The sequence below is a fragment of the Mobula birostris genome, chromosome 5, assembly GCF_030028105.1.
Source record: "Mobula birostris isolate sMobBir1 chromosome 5, sMobBir1.hap1, whole genome shotgun sequence".
Classification (NCBI taxonomy): Eukaryota; Metazoa; Chordata; class Chondrichthyes; order Myliobatiformes; family Myliobatidae; genus Mobula; species Mobula birostris.
Window position 1 is genome coordinate 56800332 of NC_092374.1, and position 17988 is coordinate 56818319.

The 17988-nt window shown below is 42.0% G+C and overlaps 1 protein-coding gene across 6 annotated transcripts in view; it reads right to left on the reverse strand.

Moving 5' to 3' along the window:
- Positions 1-17988, reverse strand: part of znf462 (zinc finger protein 462) — a 123206-nt gene that overhangs the window by 20933 nt on the left and 84285 nt on the right. For all 6 annotated transcript variants that reach the window (XM_072258042.1, XM_072258046.1, XM_072258041.1 and 3 more), the window contains 2 exons: positions 3512-3685; positions 1538-1641 (listed from right to left, as the gene is read on the reverse strand). In XM_072258042.1, the coding sequence (XP_072114143.1) occupies positions 1538-1641; positions 3512-3685 (278 nt within the window). The remainder of the gene's footprint in view (positions 1-1537; positions 1642-3511; positions 3686-17988) is intronic.

Here is a 17988-nt window from a genome sequence, read left to right on the forward strand (position 1 = left end):
CCTACTAAGTGCTTTTTAAATGATACTATCATACCTGCCTCAACCACTCCCTCTGGCAGTTCATCCCATTAACTTACCACCCTCTGCATGAAAAAGTTGCCCCTACGGTCCCTTTTAAACCTTTTCCCTCTCATCCTAAATCTATGCCCCCAAGTTTTGGTCTCCCATTCCCTGGAGGAAAGACTTGCTCATTTTATCTATGACCTCCATTCTCCTACATTCCAAGGAATAAAGACTTAGCCTGACTAACCTCTCCCTACAACTCAGGCTCCCTAGTCTTGGTAACATCCTTGCAAACCTTTCCAGCACCCTTTCAAGTTTAACCACATCTTTACTGTAAGTGGGCGACACAGCAGTACACAGTACGCCAACTACTTGCACAACTGTAACACAGTTTCCCACCTCCTGTACTTAATGCCTCAACTGAGGGAAGGCCAGTGGGCTAAATGCCTTTCACTACCCTGTCTATCTGTGACACTGCTTTCAACGAATGATGCACTTGTCTATCTATGTCCTTCAGTTCCATTGCACTCCCTTTTGGCCAGCCACTGCTCTGTAGAAATTGGCTGTTGCATTTCATAGAGCAGTGAAAGCATTTGGGATTCTACACTAGCTCTGAAGGCCTTTGGATACCTTAGCCCATAAAAAGGATTAATAATACAAGTCTATCTCAAATGAAGCCTATTAAATTGATTTAGCAAATAAAGGATCTTTCTCACAATTTAAGTGCAGCAAGAAGCCTAAAAGCACCTTGTAACAGCTTTATCCAAAAGTAAAACGAGGTATTAGGGCAGGTAGAGCATGGCCAAAGAGGTAGCTCTTGGAGGGGACAGTTACAGGCAGTGTAGTTGTTAAATTCAGAGGTATTTAAAAAGCTAGAACTAGAGAACGCAAGAGTTGGAGTGTTAGGTTGACATAGATAGAATAGAACAGCACAGGAACAGACTCTTCGACCCACAATATTGTGTAGAATTAATAACACCTCATTCCTACTGCACGCACGTGGCCATACCTCTACAGTCTCTACACATTCATGCACCTATCCAAGAGCCTCTAAAAGGCAGATAAAGGCACACTGACTGTTTACAAATTATGAGCAGGAATGCATAGACTTAAACTCCTCATCATATCCAACAGCCGTTAGGAGGATTAGGTACAAAAAAAAAGGGACAACAACATGGGAGAAGCTGACTTAACAGATGAAGCAAGTCAGCAATATTAGAAAGTTGGCTGAGTGGGTTGTTTAAAAGCCAGTGTCAAGTAAATAATGATTGGATTGTCATATCTAGGACGATTCAGTCTCTGATATACAAACGTACAAGGTTTCTCTCAGCTTCTGATTCATAGTGCATTCTGGCCCTCTTTATCTAACTGCTGAGTAGCTGTGATATTTCTGCCTTGACCTAATGCTTTCATCCATTCAGCAGTCAGAATCACTGGGTCTGTTGACTCTCAGCAACTTGCACCTTGTGAGCCCTATGGGCCAATTGCACTGTACACAATTATAGTTAAATAGAGAGCCTGAATATGTACTCACTTCTGCCGGAAAGCAGTGGCGAACAAACAATACTGGCAGTGATGCTTGCCTTCGCGGCTGAACAGTGCAGAAGCGGTGTGACTCCTCTCATGGGAACGCAAACCCTGCAAGGACATTAGAATCCGATCACACTGACTGCACGGGTATCCACCAAGGGTGGCGTCCACACCAGTGACATCCTCCTCCACCTCCAAGCTCTGCGGCTCGTGTACTCCCCCTGGCAAAGTCTCTGACAATTTTTCTGCTGATGATACGGAAGTAGTTTCTCCATCTGTGTTCTAGTGGGAAGAACAACATTAGGGCATAAGACATTTAGACCATTCAGACCATCGAGGCTGCTCTGCCATTCAAATGAGATCACGGCCAATCCTGCGACTCAAGTCTATTTTTCTGCCTATACCCATAGTGCTCTCTAACCAGGGTCCAAAAAGTCTATTGAGGTCTCAAGGACAAGGAAAGATCCAGTTTCCAAGGCAAAAATTCAAATTCACTGAGTGAAAAAACTCCTTTCATCTCAGCATCAAGTGGCTGATCCCGATTCTGCAGCTCTGTCCCCCAATTCCAGACTCAAATAATCTGTTGACCCTGCAAAATTCCAATAGGATTCATTAGAGTTTAGAAGGGTATGTCCATCAATTCCAAGCCCCGGACAATTCTCTCATCCCAGGAATCAATCTAGTGAATCTACAACTGCAGAAGCACCAGGTACTTCTTTCCATGGGTGTCAAAACAAAATCTGGACTCAGTACTCCAGATGTGGTCTGAAAGCCTTGTAGTAACTTCAGCAAAATTTCCTTACTAATCCCTTGCAAAAATTTGCTCTTTGTATTTGCAGGTTAATTTTCTGTAATTCACCTTCAGGGATACACATCTCTCTCCCCCTCAACACTCACTCTGAATATTAGATTTACTGATCCCCTCACCCTCTGAAAAAAAATTCTGCTTCTCCATTTTGGTGACCAAACTGGATGATATCACCCTTTCCTGAATGTTTCTTCCTATTTCTATCTCACTTAATTAGTCTACATCCATCCAGAAACTGCATTTTTATTGAAGAACCACTTTGGACTGGTCTCTACAATTCATGCTTACAAACATTGCATCCTCTCTAGGAATCAAATACCTCCTAAGATTAAGGAGAGGAAGACAAGTTAGAATATATATTTGGAATTTAGAAGGTTATAAGTAATTTAATCCAAATTTGGAGAGTGTAGAGGAACTAATCCCTCTTGGACTTGAGAGAATTAGTAAATCATTGCCACCTGGACTTTCACAAAATCATCAGATACTCCTGCTCATAAAAGATAGCAAAAAAAGCAAAACTCTTTTCCACAAAAGGCAGCCGAATTTTAAAACCTGATATTGATAGGTTTCTCTTACCCAAAGATTTTAATAGGGAAAGATGGGTATATGCAGATCAGCCGTGATCTCACTGAATGGCAGAGAAGGCCCAAGGAAATGAAAGGCCAGGTCTTGTTCCGATGTTGCACATGTGTGGTGTGTAAGACCTACTTTCCCCAAAGGAAGAAAACTCACAGGCAATAGAATCATGTGAGTAGAAAGGGATCTGGTTCAGTCAGTCTGGCTGCTCTCAAAAGAGTGCACCATCTGCCTGCCTATCAGTTGATTTATGGGTTAATTTCCACCGATCACCAGTCTTTGTTTGGGCCTTTGTCTGAAGGATGACTCAGCAGTGTATAGCCAAGGGGCAAGGTGGGACCCTTCACTATGGCACAGATGCACAGGCCCAGTAGAAGTCAGGTTTCTGTTGGCAGAACAGATCAGTTTTGATAAATAGTACGAAGGTTCCAAAACATAAATAGAAAGAAACATTATCAGTTTTATAGTACACAACAATGGCATGCACACTGCACAATCACACTGCAATCCAAGCCGGATAGCAAGGCCTTTGTAATGACATGTATAGGGACCCATTTGAAAAGCTGGCACAAAGCTTCCAACAATAAAACTCACCTCTTCACCAGTGTGGACATTATCCAGAGATTCGCCAAATGCAACGTGCTTGCGAAGGTGGTTCGATATAGCTCTGGGCGTTGGGTGGACTTCGAAACAGAAGCTGCACTTGTAACCAACAACGTTCCGCTCCTTGAGTAATGAAACGGGGCTTGATGCCTGAGCATCAGCAGACTGAAAGATAAAACAGTATGAGGATTCAGATGTGGAAGATTTGGAGAGGATGCAGAAAGTTTACCAGGATGCTGCCTGGATCAGAGAGTATGAGCAAAAAAAAAGAGGTGGAACAAACTTGGCTCGTTTTCCCTGGTGCGTCAGAAGCTGAGAGAAGACTTGATAGATTATAACATTACAAGAGGTACTGATAGGATAGGTAGCCAGTCGTTTACCTAAGGTAGTGACGTCGAATACCAGCAGGCATAGCTTTCCAAGAGGGGCAAGTTTAAAATGGGATGAGCAGGGCAACACACACACACACACACATGCACTCTCATTCAGCTGGATGCCTGAAATACGCTACAAGGGATGGTAGAGGAAGTAGTGGCATTCAAGAGATGTTCAGATAGGCACAAAGATATGCAAGCAATGATGGGATATGAATTACGTGCAGGCAGAAGTGATTACTTTAATCTGGCATCATGATTGGCACAGGCACTGCAGGCCAAAGAGCCTGATCCTATGCTGCAGGTACTATGCAGTTGTGCCGGGTTTACATCCTCAGGATTGATTGGAGGGAAAAAAAACACGATTTGTTGACGCTCACTTACATTTTTATGGCAGCAGTTGTGGTTTGTGGGAAGCATACTCACTTCTGAATTACAGGGTCAATGGCTTGGGTCCCACACCAGAGACTTGAGGTAATTGGTTTATTACTGTCACATGTACCAAGATACATTGGTAAACTTTTATTTGGATGCCATCCAGACAGAGCATTCCATACACAAGCTCAAAAGCCAAAAAAAAAAGCAGAATTGAGAAAATATTATCAACAACATGCAGTGCAGGTAAACAAAGAATAAAGGTCAGGACAGCCATGGCACGATGAGGCATAGACAGAGCGGACAGCCAACACCTTTTCCCATAGGGCTGAAACGGCTAATATGGGAGGACATAATTTTAAGGTGACTGGAGGAAAGTATAGGAGGCCATCCGAGGTGGGTGGGTGTGTGTGTGTGTGTGTGTGTGTATATATATACACACACCCACACAGAGTGGTGACACTACGGAACACGATTCCAGGGGTGGTGGTAGAGGCAGATACATTAGGGGCAATTAAGAAACTTTTGGAAAAGCACATGAATGGAAAAAAAAAGGAGGGCTATGTGGGTGGGAAAAGTTAGATTGACCTTGAAGTAGGTTAAAAGGTCAGTATAACATTGTGAACCAAAAGCGCTGTACTGTGCCATAATGCTCTATTTTTTGATGACAAGATAGAAAGAGATCAAGAGTTAATTTTATCTTATAGCAGGTCTGTTCAAGTCAGTAGGATAGAAACAATCCTTAAGCCTGGTAGGACATGTTCTCAAGCTGTTGCATCCTCTGTTCAATTTGGGGGGTGGGGGGGGGGGGCAGTGATTGGGGAGAACATGAGAATGACCAGGCTGGGAGGGGAGGGGTCCTTAATTATGCTGGTTGCTGTCCCGAGGCAACAGGAAGTGTAGATGAAGTCAATGGAGTGGAGGCTGGTTAAATCTATGCTGGCACTCCACCGAGTAAGTGCTGTGTTGTTGGATGTGTAACCTTTCAGATGAAACATTAAACCATGACCCTTTCTACTCTCCCTGGTAAATGTACAAAAATAAAAACATTGAAATATTTAAATATAAAACAAGTAGGTCTACTAGCTAGAAAATGTTTATACTCAAAATGCCATCATTGAAACAAACCCTCTGGTCGTTAGCTTGTTCTTTGTTGGAACTCACTGTGGAAAAAAATCGACTCCCTCATTTCCTAACATCACACCTCAGAAGCCCTTCATGTAGCACGTAGTAATATGCTCTGAGATTTTCTGAAAATGTAGTAATACAAATTAAAATCTTTTTGTCATTTATATGCATGGAGCACAAAACTCAAACAAGAGGGACTGTGCAGCAGTAGGACTATATCTCATTAGAGAAATTTGGGATCAGCAAGCCCAAAAATGGGTGGAGAAATGAAGATTTATTTATAGCTTAAATGATGCAGGCATCACTGACAAGGCCACTATCGCCCTTGAGAAGGTGGCGGTGAAGCACCTTAACTGACAGCTGTGGTCCTTCTGGCTGGTGTGCAGAGAGCTCTAACATTTAGCTACAGTAGTGATACATTTCCAAGTCACATCAAGATGTGACAGGAAGAGGAACCCGTGTAGAAAACTTGTGCACCTGCAGCTCTTGTCCTTCATGGCAGTGGAAGTCACTGATTTGGGAGGTGTTGATTAAATTAAACTAAAATGAGCCCAGTGAAGCTCCAAGAAGCCTCATTTACTCAGGAAAAAAAATTCAAACATATTTTCTTTTAAGAGAATGTAATAATACCACAGAAAGACACTACATTTTTCTTTTTAAAAATCATTTTTATAAACTGAGCTCATTTATTTAGGATTCATGTCTCGATCAAATGTTACTATGAGTTATTTCTAACATCCAATGAACATGGACTTTCTATTTCTGTCTCATAGTACTGCCTGGCAATGGAATCTGCACAGCAATCCAAAAATAAACTTGAAAAGTCATTAATATTTAAAATCAGCATCTTCACTTTGTGACAGAACTGCCACTAGAGGAATAGTGATAAAAGTGCTATTAAAAATGCAAGGATCACATCTCCTAAGAGAATTTCCCCAGTCCCCTATTAGAAGAGTACAAGAAATAGGAAAAGTAAGCTATCTGGGCCCTTTGCTCAGCCCCACCATTCAAGGTCCTTGTTAGTCTTTTATCATAATACCGTGTTCCTGCACAATCCTCACATCCTTCAATTCCTCCAAATCCACAACTATATCAATCTTAGTTCCGACTGCAGTTAATGATTAGCATCCAGGATAGAGAATTTTCTCCTTATTTTACACTAAGATAGCCTCCACTGATTTAGGATAATGATTCAATTTGTATGATCCCAACACAGCTTCCTGATTTCTACGGCTTTTCTAACACTTTCAGAATCTACGCAAAGATCTTGATGGGATGCAATGTTTAATGAAAATGTAAGGGCATTACCATCATAGCCCATACACCTACACAGATGGTAGCTAAATATTAGCTAGTTCAATGGGATTACAGTTCCATTACTGAACCAAACCTTTGAACTTAACTCTTTAATGGTTCCACATAGTTGAATAGTAATAAGGATTCTATTACCATTTTCTTAACTTATAATACATGTTGAAAGTAATTTGTTATTTCTCAAAAGTCAATTTTACTTGGTTAAGTTCAATATAATTTGCCATTTCATAAACCTTGCATTCCTATATCAGCCTCCAGAGATTATAAGTCCCAAGGTGCTCAGCTGTCAGCTGAGTCCATTGGAGCCATAGCATGAGAAACATGCAAGTTACATATAATTTAAGTTTACCCTAGCTTATGGTTGTCCTCATCTTGTAATGAACCGTGCAGCTGCAAATAGCTATTTTCAGTGGCATTTCTACTGTACATATGCCTATGACAATAAACTTAACAATCCACTTTACAAAGCAAACTCCTACAAACACTATTAGGCTAGGGTTAAATCGGGGGCTGCTGGGCAGTGTGGCTCAAAGAGCCAGAAGGACCCATTCTGCGCTGTATCTCAATAAATAAAAATAAAATAAATGGAACAGGTATGTTCACAGCCAGCAACGTGTTTTGGTTACTGGTCAGATGAACACCAGAGAAATTTCCAACTATTGCCTGCAAGAGTGCCATGGAGTCTTTTGGGAGCGCATATGGGACCTTGCATTAATATACAGTCAGAGAAACAGCCTTCAAGCCCACCCATTTACACCAGCGGTCCCCAACCAGCGGGCCGCAAAGCATGCGCTACCGGGCCGCGAGGAAACGATATGATTTGGCAATAGAAGTCAGCTGCACCTTTCCTCATTCCCTGTCAAGCCCATTGTTGAGCCATTACGCATGTGTCATCCATGTCAACTCCTCGAGCTTGCAAATGACGGCGGGCCGAAAAGTAAGCTTGACATAACATCTCTGCCGGCATTCTGGATCAAAGTCAAGGCTAAATATCGTGAGATAGCCACGAATGCACTGAAAACGTTGCTTCCATTTCCAACATATCTCTGCGAAGCGGAGTTTTCTGCAATGAATGCAATGAAAACTAAATTGCGGAACAGACTGGACATAATGAACCCCCTTCGAGTATCGCTGTCTCCCAGCACCCCTCGATGGCACTGTCTTGTTGCAGGGAGACAAGCCCAGGGCTCCCACTGATTCAGCAATATTGGTGTGTTGCAATTATTTTATATGTTCATACAAGGGAAATATGTGCTGTGTGTTTAATATCCAAACGTTACTTAAAATGTTATGATGTTCCTGTTGACTTACTTATATAACCATATAACCATTACAGCATGGAAACAGGCCATCTCGGCCCTTCTAGTCCGTGCCGAATGCTACTCTCACCTAGTCCCACCGACCTGCACTCACCCCATAACTCTCTATCCTTTCCTGTCCATATACCGATCCAATTTTTCTTTAAATGATAATATCGAACCTGCCTCTACCACTTCTGCTGGAAGTTCGTTCAACACTTACTTCAAGCTCCCCTGATAATTGACTTATCACTATATTCATGCGAGGAAAATAGCGCTGTGTGTTTAATACTAAATTCGTTAGATAAACCCTTTCAGAAACGAAATTGAGTGTATTAGGCACTTATCACCGATATTCCGGTCATGATTAATTCCCCCCCCACCCCCGAACGGAGTCGCCAAAAATGATTTGCAGGGGGAGAAAAGGGGGCAGGTACTCACGCATGCGCACTGGTGCCTGCACAAGGCTTCATGGTCATTGTAGTCTTTCTCTGGGTAAACACAACATATTTGACTGGTACTCTTGTCCTTTGGCAACCATCCCCCCCCCACCTCCCGGTCGGCCGGTCCGCAAGAATATTGTAAGTATTAAACCGGTCTGCAGTGCAAAAAAGGTTGGGGACCCCTGATTTACACTATCAACAATAACCATTCTCATTATCCCTACATTGTGATCAACTAATCCCATAATTCTCATGCTAGAGGCAAATTCCTGTGACCAATTAACTGACCCATACTGCCTTTGGCATGTGGGAGGAAACCAGAGTATCGAAGTGAAACTCATGCTATTGCAGTGAGAATGTGCAAACTCTACTGGAAAAGTCAGGTGTCTAGCACTGCGAGGCAGCTGCTCTACTTGCTGCCCCATCCGGGGCACCCTCAACTCAAAGGCTACATCATGCAATGTTACAGATCTGCCAAGAATGCAGCATGAATTTAAAAATCTCTGGGTGTTCAAGCCCATTGCTTTTGACCTTGGTGACAAACCTGATACTCACCAAACCTCAGCTGACACATCAATTGTGTAGCTGAAACACCGACAAGCCAAAGAACAGAGAATATTACAAGATGCACTTCCAAAATTTTACAAAACTTCCACTGTTTTTTTGGCAGCAGTTTCCGAATCCAAAATTTGTTCGGTTCGTGAAAGATCATTTCCTCTTAAAAATCAAATTCAACTTGTAAATCCCTCTCTACTGCTCCCCTTTTTCCAAAGCCACACAGATTAAATGTCAGTTATGGGAGAATGGTACGTAAACTATTCCCCTACTCCAATGGGGTGCTTCCTTTCGCAATATTTTTTCACCTCTAAACAAACGGTACATTAACCTGTCTCAGCGTTCAGGAACACAGGACCCAGACTCCTAATGATACCATAGTTATGTTGACCCACACAATGCAACCACTGATTTTCACCTTGAACCCAAATGTTTAAACAAGACTGTCTGAAGTTTACCCTTGCTGTTACAGAAAGGTTAACCATTGTGGAACACTTCTGTCCTATAACTACACTATGTGGCTTTTATAAAGTAAAAAGCCCACAGATGTTGCAAATCTGAAATAAGAACAGTGAATGCCAGAAATACCCAGTCAGGCAGCATCTACACAGTGAGAAACACAGACAATGCTTCCTTCCAGCTGTTGATTCTTCTTCAGCCTAGCATAACTGTTGTAGCTCTTTGACAGAATTTCCAGTGAGATTGATCCCCCAGCTCTTCTCCATGGGCCTGTAAACAGCCATCATTCAAATTTTTTTATCATCACCTTCAGCAAGTTGTTTTTGAATCTGTTCCACCCATTGACCTAACATTTCAGTGGAAACTCCCAAGAGACTGCAGATGCTGGATGAACTCAAAAGGTCAGGCAGCAGCTGTGGAGGGGAATGTACAGTCGGTGTTCTGATCCAAGACCCTCCATTGGAAGATAGAAGGGAGAGAGCCAGTATAAAAAGGTCAGGATTGTGGTCAGGAACGGGGTGGAGCAAGAAATAGTAAGTGATCGGTGGATCCAGATGAGGTGGTGAAAGGCAGGAGGAGGAGGACAGAAGTTGGAAGGTGATAGGTGGAGGCAACAGAGTTACAGATAATTGGAATCTCATAGGAGAGAAGGTGGAACATGTAATCACCTGCTTTTCACCTTTTCATACTGACCATCTCTCCCTCAATCTTTCAGTCCAAATGAAGGTTCTTGACCCAAAACATCCATCGTCCATTTCCCTCCACAGATGCTGCCTGGCCCACTTTCAGTCAGTTCCCTGCTTAAGGAGATTGCTATACTCCAATAGGTGACATCTAAAAGTAAGGAGGGGACAAGAACAGCTGTGACTCTAAACTCTCAGCAAAATAGCTGACCCAAAAACTACCCAGGGAAATGATGCAGCATACTAGGGTTTATAAGAGCAATTAGGGATGGGCAATAAATGCCAGCATGACCAGTGATACTCAGAACCTATGAATGAATACAGTTTAACAGTTCTACGAAAAGCAATTTACATAGGGATTAGTCCAGAACAACCAGGCAGTGCTTTAACATCACAGCCAATGTGTGTTTTAGGAAATAAGCTATCATACAATGGGGCAATGAAATAATAGTCATAGAGAGAAGCAACATGGAAACAGGCCCGTTAGCCCACCAAGCCCGAGGCAAACATCAAATCACCCATTCACACTAACTGCTACAATAATTTGTCAAATGTAGTTAAGAGGGGCAAGCTTAGACAGGCATCTTGCTGAGCATGGCTGAGCTGAAAAGGTGGATATGTTTCTATGCATTAACTACTCTGAGACTCTAATCCATTCCTTACTCTCATCAATTCCTCCCCCAGATTCTGCCACTCACTTACATACTTGAGACAATTTACAGTGGCTAATTAATCTACCAACTCATATTTTTGAGATGTGGAGGAAGCTGAAGCACTTGGGGGGAAAATCCACTTGGTCACGGGGATAATGTGTAAATTCCACACAAACTAGACTGTAGATCAGCATTGAACCTGGGCTTCTTCTGATTTCTACATATAAAAACTTGAAGAGATACAGGGAAGGCTATTGAAGTCATGAGTGGGGAGAAATTCAGTCAAAAAAAATCATTAAGGTCTTCACCAGGAAAGAGAGCAACTGCAAAATATAAAGAGATAGAGGGTGGCTTGCTTCTGAGTGACAGCTCTGGCAAAAGGCCCAGAACTCCAGCTGCTGAGAGCCCAAAGGAGATGGCAACTGAAGTCTTTTCTCAGGAAAGTTATGCTTGGGAAGCGTTACTAAAGCACGTGTACAGAGTGAGAGCAGCGGAAGTAAATCTGGCTGAGGATATTTCAAGCCAAATCAGGTGCAAAGACAGACTAAACCCCATGTGAAACCAGGAGAGAACATAGCTTCTGCAAACCAAAAGTGGCATCAGCCTCAGGATCTCGCTCTCTCTCTCTCTATATATATAATAGTCAGATTGTCAGCACAGCCTGGAGACTGAATGCAGCAACTGGATCAGGGGAAGCATTCTTAAAGACCGCTCCGTTGCTAATTTATGGCAACAAATGAGACACAGCAGGCTGAAAGTATTTTCCACAAAAAGGTGCTCTAAACAGCAATATCCAAAGGGACGAGCACAGGGAAAGTGTCAAGTTTTGGAAGCATGGTAAAGTTCTAGGAGACAGTCTGAAGGATAGAGGATATGGATTAGTAGCTTTCCGTCCATTCAGAGTAACAACAAAGGAATTTATAATGGTGGAAGGAGAAACTATCATGTGGGCGATTTCATCAGGGCGTACAACAATAGCTCATTCTTTGAAAAGCTCATGTGAGGCCATCAAGAAAGTAACTAAATCAAGAGGTGAATAACAAAGGCAAGGGGGAGGGGCAGAGGACTTCCTTTTTCATAGGAATGTGCACCTCATCAAACTGAATGAACTGAGAAGAGGGTGGGAGTCACAAGAAGAACAAATTGGGGTATGGAGGCACAGAGGGTATAAAGTTCAAGAATTTGGTTCAACATAAATCAAACCAGTGAGAGGTGGGAGAGGAGAAAAATGCTTTTAAACAATAATTTGAGTCCTGAGGCAGGGATAAATTTTAACAGGAAATAGAAAAGGTAGGGCAATGTTATGATAGTCACAGGGGATTTCAACATGCAGATAGATTGGGAAAATCAGGTCAGTGCTGGATCCCAAGAAAGGGAATTAGTAAAATGCCTATGAGATGGCTTTTTTAGAGCAGCTTGTGGTTGAGCACGCTAGAAGACAGACAATTCTGGATTAGGTGCTGCATAATGAAACAGATTTGATTAGGGAGTTTAAGGTAAAGGAACCTCTCGGAGACAGTGATTGTAATAAGACGAAATTCACCCTGCAGTTTGAGAAGGAGAAGCTAAAGTCAGATGTGTCAGTATTGTGGTGGAGTAAAGGGAATTACAGAAGTACAAGAGAGTTGCTGACCAAAGTTGATTGGAAAGGGATGACAGAACAGCAGTGGCATGAGTTTTTGGCGGCAATGCGGAAGGTGCAGGATATATACATCTTAACGATACAGAAGTAGGGAGGATGAGGCAACTGTGCCTGACAGGGGAAGTCAAAGACAGCATAAAAGCAGAAGAGACGGGCATATAATTTTGCAAAAATTAGTTGGAAGTTAGATGATTGAGAAGCTTTTAAAAACCAACAGAAGACAACTAATCAAAATACAGGGAGAGAAACAATGAAATATCAAGGTCAGCTAGGTGCTAATGTTCAAGAGGATACCAAATGATTTTGCAGATATATAAAGAATAAAGAGTGGACATCGGACCACTGGAAAATGAATCTGAGATAGCAATGAAGGACAAAGAAATAGCGGATGAATTAAATTAGTATTTTACTTCGGTCTTCACTGTGGATGACACTAGCAGTATGCCAGAAATTTGAGACTGTCAGAGGGCAGAAGGAAGTGTCATTACTATTATCAAGGAAAAGCTGCTTGGGAAGCTGAGGGATTGGAAGATATTGTAGATAAGTCAGCTGGACCAGATGGACTACATCCCAGGGTCCTGAAAGAGGTAGCTGAAGAGACTGTGGAGGCACTAGTAATGGTCTTTCAAGAATCACTGGATTCTGGAATGGTTCTGGAGGACCAGAAAATTGCAAATGTCTTTGCTCTCTTTAAGAAGGGAAATTATAGATCAGTACGCCTGACTCCAGTGTTTGAGAAGATGCTGGAATCCATTATTGAGGATGAGGTTTCAGGATACTTGGATGCACATGATAAAGTAGGCCAAAGTCAGCATTTCTTGCCAAATCGATTGGAATTCTTTGAGGAAGTAACAGGTAGGATAGATAAGGGAGAGTCAGTAGATGCTATTTAATTGGATTTTCAGAAGGCCTTTGACAAGGTGCTGCACAAAGCTGCTAAACAAGAGCCCATGGTATTACAGGAAAAATAGTAGCATGGATAGAAGATTGGCTGACTGGCAGGAGGCAGAGTCAAAATAAAGGTGGCCTATTTTGGTTGGCTGCTGGTGACTGGTGGTGTTCTGCAGGTGTCTCTGTTGGGACCACTTCTTTTCATGTTATATGTCAATGATTTGGATGATGGAATTGTTGGCTTTATGGACACGTTTACAGATGATACAAAGATAAGCGGAAGGGCAGATAGTGTTGAGGAAGTAGGGAGTCTGCAGAAGGACTTACATTAAGGGAATTGACAAAAAAATGGCAGATGGAATACAGTGTAAGGAAGTGTCAAAAATCAGGGGTGCAAAATTTGGTAGTCCTTGTGCATAATTCCATAAAGGTCAACTTGCAGGATGAGCCAGTGATAAGACAAGCATATGCAATGTCAGCATACATTTCAAGAAGACTAGAATACAAGAGCAAGGATGTGATGCTTGAGGCTTTTTAAAACATTAGTCAGGCTGTATTTGAGAGTATTAAGAGGAATTTTGTGTCCCTTTATCTAAGAAGAGATGTGCTGGCATTAGAGAGCATCTGGGGAGGTTGACCAGAATAATTCCTGGATTGAATGAGTTAACATACAGTATGAAGAGCATTGAACGACACTGGGCCTGTACTCACTAGATTTAGAAGAATGAGGGGGAATCTCATTGAAAGGTGTAGAGTGTTTCCTATAGAGGGAGACACAGGATTGGACGACACAGCCTCAGAATAGAGGGACGTCCATTTAGAAGAGGGATGAGGAGGAATTTCTTTAGCCAGAGGATGGTGCAATTTACTGCCACATAAGGCCGTGGAAGTGAAGTCATGAGTATATTTAAAGCAGAGGTTGGTAGGCTCCTGGTTAGTCAGAGCATCAAAGGTTACAGTGAGAAGGCAGGAGAATGGGTTTGAGAGGGATAATAAATCAGCCATGATGGAATGGCAGGGCAGGCCTAGTGGGCTGAGTGGCCTAATTCTGTTATATCTTATGGATAGACAATCTGCGTGTATGAAAAATACATAGACAATTTCTGGAGCTTCTTTAATCTTTTAGCACATCCCTTAGCATTTACCAGCCAGCAAAGCACTTTTGAAATGGTCACTGACACAGCAGGGCAAAACCCTTTCTGCAGAGCACGCTCCCACACACAGCACTAGGCAAATGACTAGATTAATATGCCTGCAATGATGTAAACACGCTAATCTGGTTATTTGCCTAATGCTGCTTGTGGGAGACTCACGTGCACACAGCACTTGCAGCAAACGCCCTTCTCTTTGATATTGCCATGGGATCTTTTCTGTCCACCTGAGGTCCAAGTCACAAGAAGGTACCCACTGACCTCTGCAGTGTAGCACCAGCCTAGACTCGTGTACCCAAGACCACGGAGGGGGACTGTCCTTACAATTTGCTGTCGCAGAGGAAAGGATGGTATACTGGTTTATAGCCCACTGACAAGGGACAATGGAAGATGCAATCCACACTTTTAATACAATGCACTGGACTCAGGGCAGTGGAGTGCATTGGGCTACAGTGAGCAAGAGGCACAAATGTCTAGTTCATTGCAAGCAGCATCAGAGGCAGATGGGCTAGTGAATGAAGGGCCATCAAGGCATTGAGAATAGGAGTAGAGACATTATGTTGCAGTTATACAAGTCACTGGCAAAGTTACACTTTGAGTACTGTGTTTAGATGTGGTCACCCTGTTACAGGAAATAGATGGAGAGAGTGCATTAGAAATTTTTATGAGTGTTGCCAGGATTGGAGGGACTGGGTTGTAGGAAAAGATTGGCCAGGCTGTACCTTTAGTCTTTGGAACATCAGAGAACACGAGGCAACCTTACAGAAATAAGGAATAGGTGGATGTAATAAGTCTTTTCCCCAGGGGAAGGGAAGTCCAAAACTAGGGGGCATAGGTTCAAGGTGAGGGGAAAGAATTCAAAGGGATCCGAGAGGCATATTGTTCCACAAAGGTGGTAGTGAATATATGGAACAAGCTGTAAGAGGAAGTGGTTGAGGCTGTTACAACAGCATCATTTTAAGAACACGTGGAGGAGGGCTCAGGCTTAGATTGATGTGGGCCAGACACAGGAAATTAGGGCTGGCTGGATGGGCTGGCACCACAGTTAACATTGACTCCTTTGGGCCAAGGGGCCTGTAAACATACTGTACTCTAATGAATTCTTGACCAGGGCTGTTGGAGAAAACACATTTGAATTCAAATATGTATCCTAGTTATCTCAAAGTGATCTTGAAGATTCAAAGTCAGAGTAAATAAACGCAAAGCAGAAGCTGGTTTCTGTCTCTCACATGTGCACGTACTTACAGGTTGAACTATCCTAGCTCTTACAAGCAAATCTCCCTTTCTCATATTCCATTGCATGATATTTGCATGTATTCAAAGTATTAAACTGTAAAGACCATTTATCTGACTTTTGCAAAAGAAGGGTGGGAAGTGGCAGCAATGACGGAAACAAACAGGAGAAAGATCGGACAGGAAAAGATGTTTGGGTAAAATCTAGATAGATCAGTTTCCAATGACCTATGTAACAAAATCATGGGGGAGTGATTTATGATCCTTGATGGGCTGTTATGGTGCTGGACAATGTGAAAGTCAGGAAGTTTGGGGGAGGGGGAACAATAAGCTAATGTGGTAGTTGTGAGAAGCTAAGCCTTCAAATACACTGGCCAAATTAATGATAGGTAGCATCAAGATGTACTCACGGAGTGCACTGAAGGCAATTTATGAGATAAGTTTATTGAACAACCAAAGTTTCTTATTAGTGTTCTACAGTGAGAGTTGGTAGTGAGATCTGTGGAACAATGATCATGGAATTTCATGAGCTTTATTTTTGCTGCTGCTTGAGCGGAGGGGGGGGGCTTTGGGGTTCTAATGTTTCTGTCATTCACTCTGTTTTTTTCCTGTTTTGTGGTGTTTGCAAAGAGCAAGAATTTCAGGTTGTATACTATACATTCACTGATATTAAAATGAATCATTCTGAACCATTTGAGGTTAAAAGTGGTGTCACCAAATTGAAATACAAGTTCTTGTATGTCAGACAAGTTGATCGATGTAAATGTGGAAGACATAGAAAAATTCTAAATACCAATAATAGATAAGCAATGACAAGTATTTAGCAGAATAATTTAGCATTTAATAAGGGACCATTTCCTCAAGAATTTACAAAAAACAAGTAGTTCAACTATGGATATCTATAAAAGTTAGGATTCAAGGAAGATGACAGAAGGATAATTAAGGTTTTAGAATCCAAAGGATGAACAAGAAATGATTAAAGAGAAAACAAAACCAACAACAAACTGGGAAAGACAAACTATTGTAAACACTTTCACAGGTATGCAAAAATGAACTTCAAAAGTGGGTTGCTTACAGAAGGAAAGTTATTACATGAAATTGTTTTAAGTACAACTTCACATCCGACAATGTTTTTAAACATTGTGAAGTTAAGGAATCAAGCACTGACAAAGAAATAGAAATTATTGAGAATTTTAAAAAAACAAATTCCCTGAACACAACAACAGTCATCTGGAGGGTTTAGAAGAGGAGACTGTAGTGACTTTGGATGCATCAGACTGCATTTTCTTGGATTCCCATCGTGTAAAGATACTGATTCAGGGAAAGAAGAGTTCATGGAACAACTATGGATCAGATCATTTATTGCCACAGAATCATTGGCCCCTTGCTGGTGTGGAATGCTCTCTGTCTTCTGGGAGTCTAGCAGGACGACACCAAGGATCTTAGAAGAGGTAGCTTGCTGGCCTCACAGAACAGCTTTGACAGCTGATGAAGCCCTGACCCTGGACTGTCCCAGCTATGAGGTCAGGCCTACTAAATATTTGTGAAATTATTTGACATTAAAGTGTTCGATAGCACCTAGGACACATTAGAAGCAATATAATTAAAAACACTAACATTTTACATTTTAAATGTTCAATGAAACATATTCACACTCAAAGTTAACTCAAATCATTAATGTAATAAAATAACAATTCTCTCCTTTCAGCTAATTTCACTTATTTGTTCAAATAAACACTCTACTATACTTGAATCAGCTTCATCGAGCACAAGCTTGGCAAGTACACTTTCCAACCTTCAGAACTGAAAAACCCCACTAGAGCACTGTTGGGGCCTCTAGTAGCTTGGGTAGGTGCCAAGGCAGAAGACACCAGTGCCAACTTACACCCACAGCAATGCTGAAATCCAGATCATCCACAGGGTAACACAGACAACTTCCAGAATTAGTGCTGGCACTGGGATAGAAGGACTGCCCCAATATTTCGACTGGCTGGAGTCAACATATGATTTGTGAATCGGAAATCATGTTTGATTTCTCAGTCAACTTTGTCACGGCTCCTGCATCTTGTTGCTCATCCCTTGTAACACTATACTCTGTATTATTTTATTGTCCTTCCCTTTGTACAACCTCAATGTACTTACATTCTGAGAAGATCTGTACGGATAGAATGAAAAACAAAGTTCTTCACTATGTCTTGGTACATGTGACCAATTACCAGTTTAATAAATGCCAGGGACTTCAAGGTTTCAACTAGCAAAGTAGATAGGG